This window comes from Stegodyphus dumicola, chromosome 9 (genome assembly GCF_044657685.1).
Source record: "Stegodyphus dumicola isolate Sdum_Otavi_A_Nest chromosome 9, ASM4465768v1".
Classification (NCBI taxonomy): Eukaryota; Metazoa; Arthropoda; class Arachnida; order Araneae; family Eresidae; genus Stegodyphus; species Stegodyphus dumicola.
In genome coordinates this window covers 81,602,057-81,626,217 of record NC_140776.1, presented here as the reverse complement: position 1 = coordinate 81,626,217, position 24,161 = coordinate 81,602,057, and the positions used below count along the sequence as shown (strand labels likewise).

At 31.6% G+C, this 24,161-nt stretch overlaps 1 protein-coding gene across 1 annotated transcript; it reads right to left on the bottom strand.

The window, feature by feature from the left end:
* Window positions 1-794: 794 nt before the first annotated feature.
* On the bottom strand, window positions 795-24,161 carry Polr2K (DNA-directed RNA polymerases I, II, and III subunit Rpb12). Its single transcript, XM_085823679.1, has 3 exons — window positions 23,977-24,161; window positions 6,578-6,670; window positions 795-946 (listed from the first exon to the last, which is right to left on the bottom strand). The coding sequence occupies exons 1-3, from the start codon at window positions 24,023-24,025 to the stop codon at window positions 924-926; spliced, it is 165 nt and encodes a 54-aa protein (XP_085679805.1). The 5' UTR covers window positions 24,026-24,161; the 3' UTR covers window positions 795-923.

Genomic DNA, 24,161 nt, shown 5'->3' with positions numbered 1-24,161 from the left:
TATCACAGAACAATAATCCTCACTCTCAATAGACAACGATCCTGCCTCTATCGAATTCCGAAACTTGCTGGTAGGCATTTCTTCTTATCATTCGAGGCATAACATATTCTTAGCAAACTCTGACCTTGCATGAGAAAATCCATTACACAACTTTTTCTTTTATGCAGTGCTCATTTTTCCCTCCTGCAACATCTAAATGCACTTGAATACGAATCATTTGCATATTACAACCTCTTCTTCCTTTCATGTGATTTTGACATTCTTGAAAGCATTCCTTCCTGCTACTGAAATTTTAATGGCCAACAGTGTACATTTCCTAAGTGGACCAGCTATCTTGGTGGCAGAGAAAAGAATAGATTATAGCCCATATTTTTATTCAGCATATTTAATGGACATAAACTTGCACAGTGAAATAATTTTTCTCATGCATTACTTGACCTTAACATGTTAAAAACACACACCGTGAATTGCTGTATCATACCCTGCACTCATCCTGAAATTTTATCTGATCTCTTTTAACAAATAAGGGTTACCAGTACAAAATTCAGTTAATAATCTTACTGTAAGTATGGATTTTGATTGTCATTATATGGTCTTTATCTGGGTACATGATATTATCCTATTATACAAATGTTACCAATGAATATTTCAGTAGTGTATATAACCTGTATATTTTTTCATATTATCAATGCAGTTATGTTTGCTGAAATTCAAAATTAAATTGCTAAAAATTGACAACTTAAAAGATACTACTACACAATTAATTGTATTACATCATTATTTTTCAACTGATATTTGCACTGGAACGCTTTTATTTTCAGCAACATACAATTTACTAATAAAAACAATAACTTTTAACAATAAAAATAATTTTATTTTAAAAATGGCATTCTATGTACAGTTGCTTTCCTGTTTTCTTCACATCATCGAGCATCAAAGACAACCACTAACAAAAGGTTAAGGAAATTTAAGCTGCATGACTAAATGTATATAGTTACATAATTCAAGTTAAAACAATAATATATAAAATAAATACTAGGTAAACAATCAAGATTTCTCTATTGAAATTTTTCAGTAATGATATAATATATTTCAGTAATGATATAATAATGTCAGATATTAATTTTGGACTCAAATAAGAAATAATCATAAAAGTAAGGGCATTTTCCAGTTAACAGTGCACCATCTGGCATCAAATGTTAACTGTTATGATGAAATTTCATTTGCACTTGATTTAAATTTGATTGATTTACATACAATCTCAACATACAATCATAACTAGAAATAGAAATGATGATCTAAATAATATATACAGCTTCATGTGAAGAGAATCACATTACAAGCATATATTAAATCAAAAGTACATACAGAAATTCACAAATAAGAATGTAACATATTTTATGACCCATAACACACATTCTATGGGCTAATGTACAACTTTATCCTCTAAGATGCATACTGATTCGCTGGTATAAATACTATTGAATGCTTTTTACCACATCACATAGAAAATGGTGGCCTTTATTACAATAGCAATAGATATGTCGATAATAACATTGTTTGGAGTTAGAAAGGAATTTAGTTTTAATATTTCCTTGATAGCATTTCCAAAAAAATAAACGTGTTGTTCTGGTTGGCCAATTTCTACTAGCTCAAAACGAAACAATTTGTTTTTACATTGTGTTTAAAGTTTCAAAATAAACACATTGTTCTGGTAGGCCAATTTCTACTAGCTCAAAACGAAACAATCTCATTGACTGGTTAATTGGAGACATAATATCTCTCATGATAAACTCGACGTCTACATGCAGTCAGACTTAAATAGTACGAGGGTGTCATTCAATGCGTAATACATTCTTTTTCTTAAGTGTTCATATTTGCTGTTACATAAAAAGTTAAAATTACAGTATCCTAATACGATCTAAAGATAGAAAAAAGAAAAGACTGCCGTATGGTACTGCATATAAACCTGAAGTCGTTAATTACGCTTCAAAGCAAGGAAACAGCATCCGAAAGGCATTTTGGCCCACCTTCGACTAACAGGATGATATTGTAGCACATGTACGGGTTCGTAATAGATTGAAGGCACACACAACTGATGACAGCTAAATTAAATTTATTTTACCAAAAGAATCACTTCACAGTTCTGCAACTTCTACAAAAGTAGTCGTACAATTCTTCACGGCATCAATTAGTAGTTACACTTCAAACCACTAAGAATGTTAAACACAATACAATGCAAAGCATATCTAAAAAGCAAAGCTCTCCCTGATATCTCTGAACTAACAATTGAGCAACTAATGCTCTCTCCAGTCTTCTATAGTTTGCCCCAGCCACTGAGAAATCTCTAGTACTTCTCAAAATTACTGGAAGGTATATGAGGGCCAGATATGGTTACAGCTATACACAGATCAATTAGTTATTTAATTATAATATTAATTAGTTATACAAGGAGCAGACCAAAATGTTGCCAAAACCATTACCAGCTTAGTGATATCCCGCCAATTACCTCAATGTTAAATAAGACTTGCCCCTCTTATTCTTACTTATTTCTCTAGGACTTACAGCAATTAAAGCAGTGGATAACTGAAGTGCTTGATTTATTAACAAAGGATATATTATCATGAGTGTGACAGGCACTGGAATACCACATAGATATATGCCACAGGGACACACATAGGGGATCTATAGAAACTTGGATAACTATAGTTTCAATGTAAATTTGATTTATCCAAATAAAGTAATTACAGCATTCACAGGTATGCTTTCTGTCTGTCCCATTCAATATCAAATACACTGTATAATACCTTTAATTTATCATCTACACAGTCTCATGCTTTGATTCTCAAAATGTTGCCATTCAATAAAAAATATGATATTTATGTTTTAAATTTGTTTATTTCTTGAACTGATAAATTTATCTATGTATGAATAACAAACATAAATCTTAAAGTAATAAACAAACATCTTAATAATTTAAATAATTATTTAATCTTTTAATTATGTATATCCCCAGTATAATTTTAAAATACTTTTCATTTGTAATATGCCTACCTGATAATTTTTATAAACATTTGAAAGGCTGTAAGTAATATAGGATGGTCCTAATGCCATATATTATATAATGGTACAAATATATGTAAGATAAAAATGTATGAATCAAAATTATAATATAACTATAAACATTAATTCTTCCTCTCTATTCTAAAATCGTGATAACTTCTCTGCATTGCGTCATTCAAATTAATCATGCGATCTTACGTAACGGTTAATACCAGATGCCTCTTGACGACCAATCACCGAATTGCAAACAAAAACTTTTCTCTTCGCGTGCTTCCATCTTGCATAACTACGCACTTCAGCTTTTGCATTCTACTGTGCTAAGATGTAATTGCGCTGGCATGCTTTCTATCTCAACAACATCAAGAATGAAAATCTTCTGTGGAAAGGCACAACTAGTTTGCCAAGTGATTGTGGCCACAAATATCAGTTGCAAATAAAAATGGAATTAAAACTGCCTCGACTGCCAAGTTCTTTAGATATTACCAAGTTAGCATTACTAGTATACTATGCAATCAAAATCTTCTTCAATATGGGTCTAGGCACGCATCGACACTGCTCCGGCTTTTCCTTGTTTTGCTCTTATTATGACATATATATACATCAGTATTTTGATTTCTATATTTCTTTCTGAAATATTTTATGTTATAAGATTTGCAGTTACTTCTCTCCTCAGATTTACTATACTTTTTTAATTTTAAGTATAAATAAAAATCTTATTACAAATTCGGCATATCTTCAAATTTAGACACTGTAGACAAATTTTAATGAAATTTAGAAAGCACATCAGAAATGTCATCCAAATAAAATGTGTTTAATTTACACAAAACTGCAAACTATACATCAGATACTAAATTCTAAAACAATATCTCTAAATAAAAATTTAAGAAGAAACAATAGAAAATTTGGCTATTCATCTTAATTGTCTAGGTATAGCAGAATTTTTTTTTTGTCATTTGAATGCCAACCAACTTCTTGCCAGCATGTGTTCCACATATTCCCTGGATAATGTGATTCACATATATAGCTAATCTAGTATTTCATTTTACTGGGTTTTCATTACACCCTAACTTCAAAAACATTTTTGCTCTTGAAAAACACAGACCTAAATCTGATTGTCCTCAAAAATTAATTCACATTTATTCTATATTGAAACTTGACTACAGTTGCTTTTTTTATCCAATTTTAAATGTTACATGGCACATTTCAGGCAGAATTAGCCAAAATTTTAGAATTTTAAAAACTAAACAGCTAATAAAAATATGACTAAGAAATTATTTTCCATCCAAATTCAAAATTCCATTAATTTTTCACATTTTTAGCAAATTTACAAAATTTAACATCTATTCACAGATGCTAATAACACTTCACATAATTAAAAGGATTGAAATTAAAAGCTAACATGTTTTAGCCATTTTTCTGACAAATTTACCTAACAAAAGTTCAAATATTGAAACTACACAAAATGTTCTTAAAGTCTTTAAGCTTATTTAACACAAAACATAATATACTAATTTCTATGTTTAAGAAAAGCATAAAACTCTTCTAAAATAATTTAACTTAAATAACTTAATTTACAAAATTTCAAATATTAAGGAACTAAAAATTTGACAAAATAATTGCAATAAAAGTTTAAGTTAAAGCTAAAGAAGGAAAAAAAAAAGCTATCATATTCAATAAGATTGCACTTTAATTGCTATAACAGTATACACATTATTAAAAAAGTTTTAAATTGTGAAACGTCTATTGTAGTAATATTACGAATTTTTAGGCCAAGATGGTTGATAACACTTCATAACAAATTTAAAGTGATATAACAAATATAGACATTTTCTTTTCTATTTATACAATTATTTCTACTTTAAAATTTTAATATCAACAAGCCACTAAAGACTCCTTACTTTTACACAAAACCTTCAGCTACAATCAACAACCCAGTATTAAGAAAACTTAGCATTAATTGGCCAAATAAAACTTATTTAATTTAGTTACATTCTTATAAATCTCAAAATGTTCCCCCAAAAGAATTCTTATATTTTGGCCTATTAAAAAGAGTCATGAAAAAATGACAATCAACACATCACAGGATTTAAAACATTTGTATCAGAATAGGCTGGACTTGATTACTTTTAGAAAATGTTTTCTATCTTTAGAAAAGGCTCAATACAGAATTTCATTCTAAAACAGTGTTTCAAACAGAACAAAATAAATATAATAAATGCAGTATTTAATGAATAATTTAAAAAGTACTTTATTTGTGATGGAATCATTATTGTAAAGTGTTATGACCTTCAATAATCACAAGAGGACCATTAAGGCCATAAAAGAAAAAAATCATTATTGCCTAAAAATATATACCGTAATTTCGCACGTATAGTCCGCACGCAAGATTTTGTATAAAAAAAATTTCAAAAATCGTCAGATAGTCCGCGGACTATACGTCCGAAATTACGTTTTTTTAATACGGCAATATTCCCATGCTTTTTAAACACATCCTTTGTTTGCGCCAATTTCTCACCGCTTTCTCATCCACTTCAAAATAACGGGGTAAAATCCTAGTATACGGTGCAGCCTTGGCGCGACTTTGAAAATTATCGCCAACACCAGAAATGATCCAAAGAACGTCTATATATATACTATGCACTATATATGTAGTATATACTATGTTAAACTATATATTTTTTTTAAATGACCCGTTAACTACTCATCGTATATGTCCCGTTTTACTGCTCATCATAAAGTCGCCAAATCCCGTGTGCACCGAATACTAGGATTAAACCAATAACGGCCCGCTTCTCTATTTCCATCTTTTTCCCGGCGATGTTTCATCAACGTTATCGAAAAGACAAAATACTGTGCAACGTGCTATACTCGTCATAAGTGGTCAAGGTCCGTAGGGACCTTGATAAGTGGTAATGAAATGTGACCTTCGACCCCACTCACTCGGTGTTGCCAAACCACCGAGTAAACGAATCACGCTTTTTTTTTTTTTTTTTTTTTTTTTTGTACTCCAGGTACTTGCTACTATGGCTCCTAAAAACCGAGCTGACGCATCAATTACTTTTCCCCCTCCCGGCAGTTGCGCTAAAGCAGTGCGAAGGATACTGGGATACAAGACTCTGGTTGCGCTAAGTGAGTGTTCATACAAGACTTTCTTTGGCTCATATCCCGGCATCGCTTGATGCGCCAGCCTGGATTTTAGGAGCTTGCTACTACTCATTCGTTCTGCACTATGCTCTATGGTTTACTATCGATACAATATATACGAATGTTTTCTTGGAATCTCGCGCTTTTTTTATATTTGATCATCGGCAGTTCACGACAGCGTGTTTTTTAAATTTCAACGATTTTAACCGTGAACAACCAGCGTATTATCCGCACTGGTAGATAGTCCGCAGCTTCAAAAATTCGCATTTTAAACACAGATAGTCCGCGGATTATACGCGCGAAATTACGGTATATATAATAGTTAAATTTCTGTAAATAATAATAGATTATTAATGATTTGAAAGGATACGTCTCTTGGTCCTTTTTTTGTACATGATTCTGTACCCGCATTCTCTACATCGAATGGGATCCTTTGGTTTTATTTCATTTTCATGGTGACATTCTGTAAAAAGTTATCACAATTTAGAAACATTAATGTTCAAATATATATTTAAATTACTGATTAGAGATTTAAAATTATATTTCACAGTAATTTTCCAAATATATCAATTCTACATTAGTATATGGTAATTTTAAGATTAAAATAGCTATAAGCTACTGTCAACAGAGCACCGAAAGAAATGTTTCACACTATTTTTTGGGGGGGGATATCCGATTGGTCCACTTAAATGCAAACCACTTCTCTGGATAAATTGTACAAGGGACAGCGCTTCAAACAAAAAACTTTCAGTTCAGCTTAAAATAGCACCTCACTATTAAGGAGAAACAGATTTCAGTGAAATATGTTTCAGCTAGGAATCCTCTAATGCAGCATTTCTTAACCTTTTTAATCAATGGAACCCTTTCTAATCTCCACTTATTTCTAATGAACCCCTGGCTTGCTTTGATAATATAGTTTAAAGCAACATTCTCTAAACCGATTAGTTCAAACAAAAATGACAATCAATAATATTTATTTACTTCAAAAAGTTGGTGTTGGTGTATTTAATTATGGCAAAGCACACGAGGGCTATCTGCCTAAAGGGAGGGATGCCTTTCGTGGAGGACTTTCTAAGGGAAACTGGCTCGTATACACGTTACACATGGGGAAAACCACGAAAACGCCCATGCAGCCAGCCCGTTCGCGGGATTCGAACCTCAGACCGAACTACCAGTGTTCAGCGTCTTTACCGCTCGGCCGCTGGTGGGCTTACTTCAAAAAGTAATTACAAAATTAATCCAAAAGTTCTTAAAATGACATATTCAGTTTTTATGAGATGAGTGGTACTGTCTTTTATTATCGCAGATATACATAACAGAAATAGAATTTAAATTTTATAGATGAAAGGTGAATGATCATGTCAGCTTCAGCATCAAGCTGAAAATCATTAAACGTGCCATTACTACCTTTTTGACAAATTGGATTATTCAACTTTTAAACTGCACTAGAATTCCACTAACTGCATTAATTTAAAACTTTTGTTGCAACAATGAATATATCTTTTAAGTTTCATATTCTTCTGTTGGCATGGTTGCATTGACAATAAAACAGGCTTTTAATCCACAATTTATTTTTATATTCAATCTGCTGTTTATTTAAAAAATACTGATTAAAAGCTTCACTTAAAATTTTTCAGGTGCTGAATAATTTCTTCAATACATTGCCGGCCCTATTTCAATGCCTTCATCTTCTGAAAAGCCTTTTATTGCTGGGTTGCAATCAGAGCCATTGGTGTCCAAAATTTTATCCTTTTCTTGAAAGCATGAACTTTTTTATAAGCAGTAAATACATAACTTGTTTGCCCTAAAGTTATCCCCTAAATTTTTACAAGATGTTCATTGATCTTTGTAAAAATGCCGCTTAAATACACAATTTTAAGCAACTAACTTCTATCAAATAACTGACTTTTCAATTCGATACCAAATTCTAAAAAATCATGCATCTCATCCTTTTAGCTTGAAATTACATCTTTCTTCTAAATAACCATCAGTATCTAAAAGAAGAGATGTATTTACATTTTCCATGTCCTCACACGATATTTTGAATAAATGATTATTTAGTGACCAAGATTTTATGAAACTGACTTTAACCACCTATCAAAACCGTATGTCTGGGAAATATTTTTTATTTTTTTATTTTATTATTTATTTATTTATTTAATTACTTAATTTACAGCAAGTGCCTGCCTATACATCATGCAGAGGTTACTAGGTTTTGGTGATATTTTTTTAATAAGCTGTACACCAATTTAATTATTAGACTCATGGCCTTTGCTCCATTGATACAAATATCAGCACAGTTGCCCCATGGTAATTGTGAGGGTAAGCATTGAAAAATAAATGTTTGGCTGTTGTCTTGGTTAAATTTCCTTATAATTTACATTATGGTGCCCAAGAAGGTATGCTTTGCTTGCATCAGTAATGAATCTTGAATATTAATCTGTAACTCTGTAACATGTTATTTTGCATGTCTTGTCATGCACATTGAATACCTTTCAGGTAGCACTATGTATTTTGAAGGGGTGTTATACTGATTACCCATTTGGTAAAAGGGATAGTGCTCACATCCTCCGTTCTCTCTCTAATCTTATGGAACAGTATGTACGATAATCTTACTGAACAGTATGTGTTATAATAATTAATACAGTTTATCAATAAGCAAAAAATTAAAATAAGATCAATCAATTAGTATTTTATTAGTATTTAGTAAAAGTATTTAGTAAAAGACACACATCAACAAATGACTACTACTATTGCTACTCAAAACACCTTTTTATATTTAAGTATATAGGATTTCCCTGCATTTCTAGATCTGTTGAGGATTCCCCCATGTATAGAATGAATCATCAATAAAGAAGAGCTGGGGAATCACTGATAGTGGAATTTCAGATGATTCTCCAATGTGGCTAATGCAAAACACAAAAAATTGCCGAACAGTACATTTACAACCCACAACATCATACCATTAATTTGCACTGACTATCCAGATTAAACAAGGGTTAGACATTATTTTTCAAATTTAGTACAGGCATTATTTTTTATTGCTTTTTTTAGAAAAGAAGTTTCTTTTTTTAACGTTATGAAAATAAAAGATCACACAATCACAGAGCCCTTTACAATTGATTTGCATTGACTATCCAGATTAAACAAGGGTTAGATATTATTTTATTTTCAAATTTAGTATAACCATTTATTTTCACTGCTTTTTTTTTTTTTTTTTTTTTTAAGTTTCTTTTTTGAATGTTATAAAAAAAGAGCACACACGTTTCACAGGGCCCTTAAGTGATCTCCATGGAACCTAACACCATTTAAGAAACACTGCTTTAATAGTAGAAGAAGGACAAGCTCGTTTCTATGAAGTTTCTTCCAGTCTCTTGAGTCATTAGATAAGGCAATGGTTCCCAAACATTTTAAGATTATGACACCATTTTAGGTACTTAGGTTTTATTATGACACCAAATTATCAGGAATATGTATTTTATAATATGTTTGGACCCCTGTTATGCAGTTTTTCAGAAAATTTGCAACCTACAAAAATTTTCCGCTATCCCAAATTGGGTTTTGACTCCCAATCAGAAGACCACTGCCATAAGATATTATTCCTAGAATATTACTAAGATCTCACCAGTATTATTTATATCAAAGAACTGTCTTTATTTACTTACTTTCATGAAACTTCTGCCACTTTGCAACTTTTACTATTTAATTCCCTTTGAGCTTTAGGCCTACTTTACTTGATTGCATTCAAAATTTGCAAGATTGATTACCCAAACAATAAATTGATATTAGAATATAAAAAATCAGTACTTTGGGAAAGGAATATTATTATTACTGAAAATAAATTATAGTGTAATTTACATGAAGAATAGAAACTAAAACCTATCTATAAAAGTTCCTACCAATGTTTAAATGTGATTACAGCCAGTCAATCTTGAACATTTTAAATACGTTCCAATTTTTATGGTCTTCAGTTCTTAAATGCCACCAAGAATAGTGATAAATCGCCAATAAAATTCCTAAATTAAACTGTTTACCTTTGAAGAAGTAAAATGCATTTGTAGTTTGTTTAGCCACTACAGGAGTAAATTTTTGATCCATTACTAAGAAGACAAGAGCAGAGTGGTTTTGATTATATTTTAACACATTGACTGCCATGGCACTTTCTGGATTCTGGTTCGAGAAGCGAAATTGATTTAATCATATTATATTATTAAAAATACTAATTATGATTCATAACAATCATTAAAAAGTTTACAGGAATTTTTTTTCGTTTTTGTAGAAAAAAAGAATCTTTCAAATTATCTCGTAGTTGGCTTTTGTTAGGCAAAGCTCTTCGCAGAAGCCCACTACAAGTTGATTCATACAGACATGCTTTAATTTGTCGCCTCGGTACAGCTAAAACAAGCGCTATACGAGTAACTCATAGCATTGGGCATCCTGAAGAAGAACGCTAATACGAGTTATCTCGTGTCAGGCAGTCAACATATTAAGATACATATTGTACTTCTATAAAATGATTACAACTCTGCAGTGATCTTTATTTTGTGATGCAATTTGACTAAATCTTGTTACATTCACCATTATTTATAATTCTTAGATTTAATTGGACTCATGTTTATGCCAATATTGATTATTTAATTAGTTTATTTGATCACAAGAAAAGCTCTAAGTAAGCCACATGCTAACATGCTTTCTTTTTTTCAAAAATATGTTTAAGATTTTTGATTTATTGATGTCTACTGAAGATACGAACTGAGAGAACACACAATTTTCCCTTTAATTTGAAAATGAATTATTTTATCTTAAATTTTAAAGTTTTATTTAAGGTTATTATTGATCTAAGTTATTATTTTATTTAAGGTTTAAAATTTTAATACAAATGCTATTGAACCATAAACACAAAAATTATAAAAACATTATTCATTTACATCTGTCTTCATTGCATATAAACAAACTTAAAATTCGTAGAATTCACTACCAAGACCTAAAAACAAAAATTTAGCTTTCTGCACGGGGAAGGGGATCTGAAAGTTTAAGTTTTTATATTATGCCCAAAGGGCACTTTTTTTCACTTAACACACATACACATTTCGAAAGCACTTGGGCTAACACTCCTTTGGGTTAAAAATATTTAAAAACAGCATATCTTTAGAACTTTGATAGACAGTCTTACGCATTGGAGAAAAAAGTGTTTAATTCCGTACGGTGTTGCCACTGTCGCTTTGAAATTACCGAGTATTTCAATAAAAAATTTGTTTCACAAAATATGAAATAGATAATAAAACAAATTCGGGCATCCAGGTGCCCATATTCAGGTGGAGAACTATGTTATTCAAAATTTAGTAGTTCTAAGAATGTTCATTCTTTTTCACAATGCGAGAAACATGCAGGGTTTGTACACATTTCTACACATGGAAATTAAGTACTTTTAAGGACCATTAATGAAAAAAATTAAGGACCCATCAAAAAATGGGAACTCCATAAAATCAATTAAAGGTATTTGCTGTGCCTGAACCTCACTTTTGGATATCATCCTAAGAATGCAAGTAGGATGGATTATTATTAAACATAATTTCATAAATATGATTATAAAACTAATTTGAAAATAAAATCATCTTTATAAAATTTATCAGGTAGCATTAAATATTTTACCCTTATAATAGTTGGACATAGCTGAACATATTTGAAAGAAGCTTAGTGACATTTCGTTAGTGTTTTACTAACAGTGAGCTTTTTTTTTTTTTTTTTTTCCCTTTTAAGTCTCATTTTGTCTGGTACTTGCTCAGTTTAGAGGTTTAGTAAATAGTAGGAAGATTTTATATCAAACAGCATAGGTTAAAATGAAAAGCAAAATCATTATCAGCATGATTTGCTACAGATCACTGGCTTTTTGCCACCACTGCTGCTCAGAAGAAACCTGAAAGCGTGATGCAGGCATGGTTGGCAAGTTTTGAAATTTAGTTGTGCTCTGCCTGTCTGACGCAATTAGCGCCCTAATTTTGTGTAGCATTTCTAGGGTTGTAATCCAGTTAATATATTTTAAGATTCTAACAAGCTACTAAAACACCAGAGGTGATAAGTTTTGTATTATTTTAAGTCTCACTAGGTGCAAATAATTAAGTTTTACATTAATTTTCAAATTTTTGTGCTGTATCTTGTGACCACGGTAAAGATTAATGGAAGGCAATAACTCATTTTAATATGTAGAGATAAATATTAAGGGTGACCATTTGGTTAGAAATAATTAAATTAGCTAGTTAGATACCCTTAGTCATTACTGATTTACATGGCCACTATTAAAATTATTTTTCAAAAATATTTGTGAAAAAGCACTATTCAAATCACAATCTATTAACATGTCACAGTTTAAAATGCATACAATTTATGATATTGATTCTTAAATGATATTAAGATAACTACACATTAAAAGCTTGAAGCCTTTCCAGACATTCTGGCTAATTTATATCAATTTGCTTTTCTTTAAGCATCTTTCCTAACAATTAGAAACTTCTTTCAATATGCAAACCAATATTCTTACTAGTTTCTGCATATTTTATCTCCTAATTTGCCAATCTCTCGACTATGTACCTATGATGCTTTACTTTGATAAAAGTCAAATAGTCCCAAACCCCTGACAGACACAAAGCAAATTATTGCTGTCTGAAAGTAACTACAAAGTGAGATACAGACTTATTTGAAAAGACCTTAGAACATAAAAGGCATGTTTTTATGCTTGCAAAATGAACTACAGCTTGTGGCGATCCAATTAAATAGTCAAATTCAAACTAAAAATATGGAATAGTAGGCAAAGACTACACATTTTTAATTTTAATCTAAGCTGGCTCAGTAACAAGTCGTAATTAACTTGTAATTCGTCGCAACATAGTTATCATGTAACAAAATCAAATATCGGCAGCGATAAAGCAAAGGCGAATAATTACAAATCACCAGAGCTGGTAGAAACTGATTCAGTGTACAAGCAGAGGCCAGAAACAAATTCTGCCTTACAACCCCAAAACCTTACTAATTCAGAAGTCAAACAACAAAAATCAGCGTTATATTTTTAAATTTTCACAGGACTAGTTTCGATGGTTTTACAGATGGATGTCAATTTTCGGCAAAACCATCGAAACTAGTCCTGTGTAAATTTGAAAATATAATGCTGATTTTTGTTGTTTGATTTCTGAATTGGTATTTGTTCGGCAAGTTATTGTGTCTTAATTATAGAAGTCCCAAACAGGCTTATTTTTTGCTTTCCCCAAACCTTAGTTTAAAAACTAAGGGTTTTCATTCTGGTGAGGAAAGGGAAAATTATAGCAAAGGTTGAAATTGTAAACAACAACTTAATTTACATAATAATAACTATACATACCTTTGAAGAATAATTTTCTTTCCCTTTATATGTTAGGTTTCTTTCTTCAATTTGTTTCCTTTCCATTTTAGAAATTTTGGATTTAATTAAAGATTTCTCTTATTCTAAAAAACTAAATGCATTTAAAATGCATACAAAAAGGTGCTAATTTTATGTCTTTAGTAATATCAGCATTCAGAATAAATATAAAATGATATATGGTAAGGGCCTGTTACAGAACCGTTGCAGCAGAACTTTCAGAATTTAGTGACACACCGAGCAATAAAATCTAGAAAAGGCAAAATTTTAGAATTTAGGACCCTTAGAGATTGCATTAGGTGGAAAAATGCATAGCGCCAGCCCTGTGATACATACAGCCATAGCTAGTTTTCAGTGCCCACAGACAACCGAAGATTTTGCACCCCCTTCTGTATGCCAAAAATTTCATTCTAAAATTTTATAACATCAATTTGCCACCCCATGGATGGTCTGCCTGGGGACAGATGTCCCACTTACTCCATCCTAGCTACTCCATTGATGATGCATTGAGACTTACAAGATGAATCTTTTAAATTTTCAGTTTCTTTATCAATAGAAAAATTTCGCTTTATAAATGCTTGTCCATGTGATAAGATTAGAAGCATTTTTGATATTTTCCATGCTTGTGTCTAGTGAAAAGTAAAGAAAACAAAGAGAAGATAAACATGTTATGAAAAGACTTCTAGTACAAGAAGTAAAACATTCAAATATCATGTTTTCACTGTTCTTTCGAAAATTATCCAAAAAGTAAAAGTCTATTAAAAACTTTTTGTAAAATACACCCATTATGTGTTAATACCATAAAGACATTTTTCTGAAATCTTCTAGACTTGTGGAAAAATTACCCCTGTCAATTCTATATATATATATATAAATGTTGAAAAAAAGTCAGAGGAAAAAAAGTGTAAAATTAATTTTATAAAGAAAACTAATATATATTGAGACAATTACATGAGAAAAACTATTACCATGAGAAAATTAAAACGAAGGCATTTTTAATTAATTACATACCTATTTTGTTTTTTCTAAGAATTGTTTCATAAATTGTGCTAAAGCGGAATTTAGACATTTATTACCTTGTTCATTTTTCAGATTCAAAGTATTGTATAATAAGTCGACAAAATGGCATAATATGATACAGAAAAATAAAAGTGTTTCATTTTAATGTTATTTCTTGAATACAATTTCAATATATTAGAATCATCTTAATGAAATTGATCAATGTTATAATGTTTTAAAAAAATATAGCCGAAAAATTCTCAGACTTCCGAATCAACAATTTTCTATAGAAACTAATCTTAAAATCGCCAAAATGTTGATAAGTCGCCAAATTTGAAACCATTAAATAAAGAATCCCCAAAGCAAAAAATTGTTTAAGAGCTCTTCATTAGAAAAAATGAAATAATTTTGAAATTCTTATGTTTCACTTCTTGCTCAGAAACTTGAGTATCCCACCATTTATATTAGAAATAGGAACAAATTATAATCCATAAATCCACCCATTCAAAAGATAACTATATTTATCAATTAATTGTCAAAAATATTTGTCCAAAATTCTAATTCACATTCAAAATGACAGTCTTAAAAACAGACAGAAATTTCAGATGATTTAAAATTAAGGACCTCCAGCCGAATTTGGTCGAAATTAAGGACTTTTAAGAACCAAAAATTGATTACAAAAAACCTAAGGAATTTCAAGGACTCTTAAGGAACATACAAACCCTGATATATACATTTAATGCAAATTCTAATGCTCCTTTGAGGTAAAAATTTAATGTTAACATATTTTTATTTACCGATGACTGAGGAAGATGCTAGCTACATCATTCCTCCAACAAAGAGACAGTTTACAGCACATTCAAATATGCAAAATGGAGGCAAAAATTTATCATACAGAACCCCTTGGTGAATCGTTTCTTCTTTGACGCCAAGATCAGCGGCAGGAAGGCACAATTTCAAGATGGCCGCTACACAAAACCAAAATAAGTCAAAGACTTACACAAACTCAGTGTCCATGTACACATCGACCTACTTTAAAAAATACTCAGAGAACTGCACAAACTAGCAATTGTGCACTGCCTTAACTTTGTCCATGTACACATCAATCTATTTTCACTTAAAAATCAAGAAGCTAAAAGAAAGAGTTAAAACTATCACGGTAACCAGTAGTTTCCCTAACATTACCAACATTAGAGCTCCCGGAAAACTTACTTCGAGCGGTGAGCTTCCACATTTCACAAACAACCAATAGCCTTTGGCGGTAAAAGTATATTTATGGGTACTCCTTGGTAGAAATTGGTGATTTTTTAGGGCACATGGATACCGAATTTGAGCAGTTCTTTGACTTGTTATTTTGTCTTTGTGTAGTGGCAATTCGCCATCGCCGCTACACAAAGACAAAATATTTTTCATTTCAATCACATGCACTTTTTAATTCAACTCATTTCAGTCAATTATTTACTGCCACATTTTAATTGTGGGTGCACCTTTTTTTTTAAACCCATAGGAAAAAATTGGCTACACAAAGACAAAATAACAAGTCAATGAGTTACACAAATTCTATACATATACACATTGACCTATTTTCATTCAAAAAAAATATCGCAGAATTGCACAAACTCGGTATAAATGTACACATTGATCTATTTTTCACTTAAAAAAAAATCACAGAATTGCACAAACTCAGCCTTGCATACTCCCTTGACTTTATCCATGTTCACGTCGGCCTATTTTCACTTAAAAAAATAGCAGAGAATTGCAACAACTTGGCATTATGCACTCCCTTGTCTTTGTCCATGTACACATCGATATATTTTCACTTAAAAAGTCAAAGGAGCACACAATTCTAGGTAAAAGTATATTCACGTAACATTCAACTACTCAGGTTACCATAAAAGGAACAACAGCTTGGCAATAAACGAAACAACTTCTTGATAAATGAAACAACTTCTCGATGATACAAGGGATACCCTTCAGTCTACTCTAACTGCCCTCGGCAATTTTTTCAGAAAAAAAAAAACCAAAGGGTATTGTAGAATAAAGATTAGCCCAAAATGGCTAACAAAATACTGTTTATAATAATGCTATAATTTATTTCCAACTCGCCAGAGAAACTGAAATATATTAAATTGTGCAAGAAACAACTCTAGACCCTGTTTTAATTTTTTTTTTTTAATTTTTTCCCAAAAATTACCAAGTTTTTATTTAACGACAATTGAAAGAGATGCTTAATGACAATGCTGGTGTCATTATGATAAACGGGCCGAGAAAATGGAAAAATACCACATATTTCATTTCAATCACATGCACTTTTTAATTCAACTCATTTCAGTCAATTATTTACTGCCACATTTTAATTGTGAGTGCACCATTTTTTTTTTTTAAACCCATAGGTGAAAAGTTCTTAATCACTTTTCCCTTTTATACCTCAGTGCCTTGATCCTTAGCCTAAAGAGTTCTTTTAATTTTATATATACTAAATGCTTCAATTAAAAGATGATATATTTATATTTAATAGCCAATTAAAAAAATATGAATAAACTATTTGTAATTTAATTTAGGAAATAATATATTTTCACTTAATAAACTCAATATTATGAACTTTTGTCAGTTACTTGCTTCAGACTTTAAAAATTTATGCACCTTAACTAATTTTCCAGTACCTAATTTTTGGGGAACTACTCTGATATGCACCCTCAAGTCGCCAAATTTCTTACGCTGCCACATTGCTATCTAAATTTTTTGTCTACATTTCGAACTTTAAGCCTAAAATGTCTCCAAAAATCGCAAAAACCACATTTTGAACACACAATTTAAGCTAAAAATCCGAAACAAAAACAAAAAATTTAGATAGAAAAACCGAAAAGTTTCTAACAAAAATTATTTGACAAGAGTCCATGTACACAGCAATATGTTTTAACTTAAAAAAATATCTATGAATGGCACAATCTAGGCAACGAACGAATCTACGAACTACGCACTCCTCACTTTAATAAATTAACATAACAATAAATTTCAAAGAATACCATGTACACAGCGTCCTGTTTCAACTTAAAAAAACATCTACGAATAGCACAATTTAGGCAACAAACGAATCTACGAACTACGCACACTTCACTTTAATAAATTAACATAACAATAAATTTCAAAGAATACCACGTATACAGCGTTCTGTTTTCAACTTTAAAAAACATCTAGGAATTGCACAATTTAGACAGTACTCACTAACCAACAAAATAACTAAAATTAACTTCAAACAATTCAAAAAAACAACAATAACGACAGAATTTCATACTAAAAAAACAATGAACATAACATTCTACAAAATAAGAACAAGAATAAAATAAAATGCAATCAATGCTTTTTTCAAACAGCAGAAATACCAATTTCATACCGTTTTTAACATGCCGCCACGTAATCACTATCGTATTTATATGCCAGCCAGACACACTATCCAGAAAATTCATACTATGGTTCACAAATAAATAAAATAACAAATAATCACAAATCCCTACTTCTATCATGCACAGCCACTAAAAATGTCCCAGACCCTCTTTCTACACCTCCAAATACCCACTGCCCCTCAACAGGATGGCCACGGTGATATTTCCTTTTGCCGAACTTCAATTCAACAACTTTAACCATTTTAGCCTCTCAGACACAGAGCATGACCCGAACCAATGAACTCCAGCAAAAGATTTTTCAACGTCAACAGGGTTGCCATACAACAAGCAATCGTACCAAAAACCAGCGCAGAACACATATCGCCACATTTGGTGAAATTAAGGCGTATATCAGAGTAGTACCTTTTTTGGATTTTGTGCTTTTAAGAATTTCTCGGTTAATCTTTGGATTATGGTAACTTGGCGATTTTTTGGCGACCAACCCTGCTACAGCAACCTGCTAGTTTTTGTTTGGATGCCATTTTGTTTTCACGAAGTAAAGGCATGTTTTTTTTTTTTTTTTTTTTTTTTTTAACTCAACATTTTTTTCCAACAATCTGCTAGCCAAATTATGCTTATGCTAGAACTTTTATAGAACAAAAGTGCTTAATCATGACGAAGATTAGGCGCGAAATTGGGAGAAAGTGCAGAATCGCAAACTGCTTGCAGCGTTTTTAAGAATTCCACATACACGGTATCCATGTAGACGTCGACCTATTTTCGCTTAAAAAAAACATCTCAGAATTGCACAAAAATGGCATTGCGTACAAAAATGGCATTCTTGACTTTATCCATGTACACTGCTAAAGTCCTAGCTAGTAACCTTTATCGTCTTACCAAAATGTCGCCAAACTACCTGTTACCATATTCCAAAGATTAGCCAGTTTCTCATTTTGATCTATATTACACTCATGTCCATAAATTAAGTATAATTCGGAGTCAAGCAGAAATCAACGCTAAAATAAACATATCACCTGTAAAATCCCTACACACATCTTCAAGAATCATACGCAAATTTCAGGAAGTAACCAGATGACACCGATGGTACGTCACAATGACGAGAGTGTAAGAAAGTGATATATAAGGAATACAGGCAAAGAAGTAAAATTGTTCGCAGGCGCTTTATAAGAATTTCAGTGCAATAACCGAATAGTTATGTCACAAAGGATGCATTTGGATGATTTTTTATGTGGTAGAATTATCGGCCGTCTGAAATGTGGGCGTACCCAACTGGAAGTATCAGACGAACTTGGAATTGCCCAGAGTGTCATCTCCAGGCTTTGGCAACAATTCCAAGATGATGATAATGTGAGTAGACGTTACAGCACAGGTCGCCGCAGAGTTACAACGCCAAATGAAGATCGGTATTTGGCAGTTACTGCCAAAAGAAACAGGTGGAGCACAGCCTGAGACCTGCCTCGTCAGCTCTCTTCAGCCACTGGTACGACAATTTCAAGGCAGACCGTGTACAGACGCTTAGGGCAGATTGGTTTATATGTTCGTAGACCTGTCAAATGCGTTCCACTTACTGCAACTCACTGTCGCCTGCGGTTAGCCTGGAGTAGAGAGCATGCATTGTGGACACCGCAACAATGGGCTTGTGTGATGTTTTCCGACGAGTCCAGGTTTAGCTTGCAGTCTGATTCTCGCTGGACTTTCATATGGAGAGGTCCAGGTACCCGTTACCACCAAGAAAACATCATTGAACGACACCGTTACGGTGGTGCAGGAGTGCTTGTTTGGGGTGGAATTAATCTGGGTTCCAAAACTGACCTGCATGTTCAAATTGGAACCATGACAAGCCAAATCTATCAAGGATGTCATTCTGGAACAACATGTACATTTGTTTCGGGGCACCATGGGTGCACGATTTGTGTTTATGGATGACAACACCCGTCCTCACCGTGCAAACATCGTAAGCGAATGCCTTCAATCGGAGGATATCACCCGTATCGACTGGCCAGCATTCTCACCAGACTTGAATCCAGTAGAGCACGTGTGGGACATGCTTGGCCGGCGAGTTGCAGCCCGTCAACCTCCTCCTACATGTCTACCGGAACTTCGGAGAGCATTGCTTTTTGAGTGGTGTAATATCCCCCAAGATCAGATTGATAATTTGATACTCAGCATGCCTAGGCGTTGTACGGACTGTATTGCATCATCTGGGAGACATACAATGTATTAACAATCATACCAATCATGTAATATTGTTTTTTTTTTTTTTTTGTAAACATTTTTTTTTTCTTGTCATTTGCTCCAGGGAGGAAAAAATCGCTATTTTTTTTAATAATATCAAACACATAGCATCTTTTTTTGCTCTTTACCTTTTGTTTAATAAATAAGCTTTACAAATAAGTCAAATTTGTTTTGCTTCTAACTCTTCCTTTGCCTGATTTTGCATTATCCTTAATTTATGGACATGAGTGTATATCATAAGTACAGAAAGTTCTTTCAATTGAAGCAGTAGTAAGAGAATAGCTACATAATTTAATAAGGAAGTCGCAGAAGACTGTGGTTTTTCCCCCCTTCCCAATTTTACAGTGTTTTACCTTTTTTCTTTAGTTGGAAAATATTGGAAAAATATCTTCTGAAAAATTGAAATCTCAGATAAGTAACACTTGACGCAACTTTTCCCGCCATTTTGAATCAAGAAAAATCACCATATCCTCGGGAAGAATTGCTTGATGGCAAGAGGGAAAATGGCACCAAAACACACTTTCCAAAAATTCTCTCTTCAGCCCAATTTGGGAAGAAAAGGTGTGGTGGACGAAATTCACGTAAGGCAAAATGTTGCGCTTGCATTCAGAAGGTAAACACATAGTTATATCTGTGATTAAATAAATCTACATACTTTTTTCATCTTAGTATTTTAGATTATGATATATACAACTCCAGCTTCATTAACTTCTATACTTCTCTTTTTTTAATTCTTACCATTAATTCAAACAATTATCTATAATAATGGTTATAGATGTTTGAAAACATGTTCTTCATTATAAATGCAGTAATGATCACGAAAATGCAATATATGTCACACAGATGAAAGATGATGAAAAAGTTTTAAAAAATAAAATGATGAAAGTTTTAAAATTTTCATGTATTTCCACAACAATATTACATCCTCGAAATGTATTCCAGGCTATTCAATCATCATCCAGTCCGGATTATATTGGACATTCCTGGTTCTTTTATACACATAATTTCACTTAATAAGGTTAGGAGGGTTAATTTTATTCTATTTGTTCTTGTTTAAGTGTGAAAACATGTAGGTAAGCAAAGAAACGTAATCCTGAATAGCATAAATGCAGGTAAACAAGATTTGTAACAAGCACTTTCTATGGCTTTTCACAACGTTATACAGTTGTTTAAATTTCTGAAAGAGAGCAATAAAATAGAATAGGATAAGGGTAATTAAATTTGTCTATATTTATTTCATGAAAAGTTAAGCCATAAAATATTTTTTTGCACTTTAAATGTTGTCTATAACAGTGGTTTCAAATTGGCGGCCCCCGAAGCAATTTTATGCGGTTGGCTAATGTATTTTAGTTATGCATTTGCTGCAAATATTTCTATGTTTTATTTATTTAAAGTGAATTTACATTACATTCATTACTATTAAACACGATCATGAGTAACATGTCAGAAAAATCTATAAATATAAATCTTAATGAAAGATTTGAAGGTACAAATTTAATTAACTTTATTATTATTATTATTATTATTTTGAAAAAATAAAGCAACTTTTGCTCATCTTTTGGCTAATGATTTAGATTTTTTTTTTTTACTGATATACAACTTTTAATCCACAAAATCCTCTATATAAAGAAATCAGTGAAATATGCTTGATGTAGACAAACAGCAGAATAATGTTTGTTTAATATTTCATACTAACTTATTAGCATTTCAAAGTCTGATTATTATTTTATGGCATTTTTAATACTTATATTTGAATATAAATTTGATTATCAAGAGTTAAAAAACTGCTTTTATGATACAGGGTGTCTTTCAGCGGCCTAAGAACAGTAAAATTGTTGCACACTTGTAGTTTGTCTTAGAGTCAAGCCCCGGTTAATGGGTTTCTCTCTCCTTAAGCAAACAGCCTGAGAGTGCTTTTGATATACTAAATAATCCTAATCCTATTTATACATGGACATAATTTGAAAAGAGGCATTTGGTTAGATTAAACAAATGACTTCCATAAACTAAAAATTATTTGTATTAGAAGTACAATTAATTTATTTAGAAATTAATTCCTGTTTGTTATGGCCAGATTGCTACATATTTAAATGTTAAGTAGATAATTAGAAAAATTTTTCATTCTAATTAGAAATTATCTGGAAATATGAGTGATAAGATAGAAAAAGAGTATATTTTATTCTGATTAGAAGTGCTATTAATTTATTTAAGTCTATAATAAAAAATTTTAGATAAATTTTTTAAATTAATTTATTTAGAAATTAATTATATGTATAATTAATGTATTATTAATTACACATGGAATATGAACTATAAGTACGGAAAAGGAGCATTTTTGTAATTTTCTTATATAAAAATAAAATGATCTTATTCTAATTACAGGTGTAATTAATTTATTTAGAAAAGAATTAAACAGCAAATTCATATCATCTACTGACAAAATCATGTGATCACCAGCACAAAGATTTATCTGCAAAGTCACAACACCCAAAGCAAAGTATTTACATATAGAAAGAAAATATCCCTTTTCTTAGTCAACATCTGAGCTAGCAACCTAAACACTCTTCCCACTGTTTGGTGCCTATTGTCCAAGTTGGCAAATGCGATTTCAGGAACCTCACCAAGTGCCGGTTATCTGAGTATCCTCATGAAATCTGGTGAAGTCTCTGTATCTTTTATTTTCAGTTTTAATCATACCAAGTCTCACACAATCCTCTAATTTTTGTTTGTTTTCATTCTAATTCTCTAGTTAACCATATCTTTATTACCTTTAGATACTTAGCAAAATATGAAACTTCTCAAATGCTTATCTGCTGTTGACAGAATTGATTTGGTTGATGAACTGAACTTTGAAGAAGGTTAATATTTTTAAAAACGACTTTACAAAAATGAATTTGTTTTGAATAAAATTTAGTATAATATATCTAATTCATAGATCATTCTTGCTGATGCTCCAGTCTTATTTAATTAAATTATTGAAGATTATAAGTTAGGCTATTTAAATACAGCAAAGCACACAAGGCCTACCTGCCTAAGAAGAGGGATGCCTCCATGGGAAAATTTCTACTGGAAACAGACTGGTTTTCATGTCAGATAAGTAATTAAAAAAAAAAAAAAAGATGCAGACAAACCCATCGCCTAGAATCAAACCTTGGTCGAAATCCCAGTTTTCAGCAAACTGGTGAAGCATGAAAATTAAAATAAATATTTTGAGCATTCTTCTTGTGAATTCCACATTGTACACTTTGAAATCTACGGCATTAATCCACCATTTTTTTATAGCCAAGCATGAGCACTGTTTATTTTTAAAGAACTTCTGCATTTCTACACATATTTCATCAATTATTTTACAAAATTTTTTTAACACACGAATTTAACACATACACTACACATCCATACGTAAAAAGATCAGAACAGCTCTTATTGAACTCTAGTTTTGTTGCTCATTACACTTAATTTCTTCCCTTTATTAGCATAAACTCATAAAACAGTTTTTTCAAACTTCTCCATTCTTCCTGCAAGCCGCTTTCATAATAAAATCTTCGCCGAGTTAAAAAACACTGTGAACAACAATTAACAAATGAAGCAGACAACATATAATTTGAATAAATGAAAGAAGAAACAAATAATTTGAATGGAAATGTGGTTAAGAAGTTATGACATTTAAATACACACGAGATATGCATCATAAAGTGAAGCATTCTAGTCCTTCCTGATAATACATTTAATAAGCGTACTTACCACCGCATATATAAATCATAGGAGTTTTCGGAGGGTCTTTAGATTCCATTTTGCTGATGATTTATACTAATAAATAATACTAACAACTATCCTGTATCTTCAGAGCTACCACGAATTTCTTTTATTTTTCGTACAGTTCAAAAGTTCAGTTGTTAGATCTTTATGACTCGTAGCTGAAAAATATG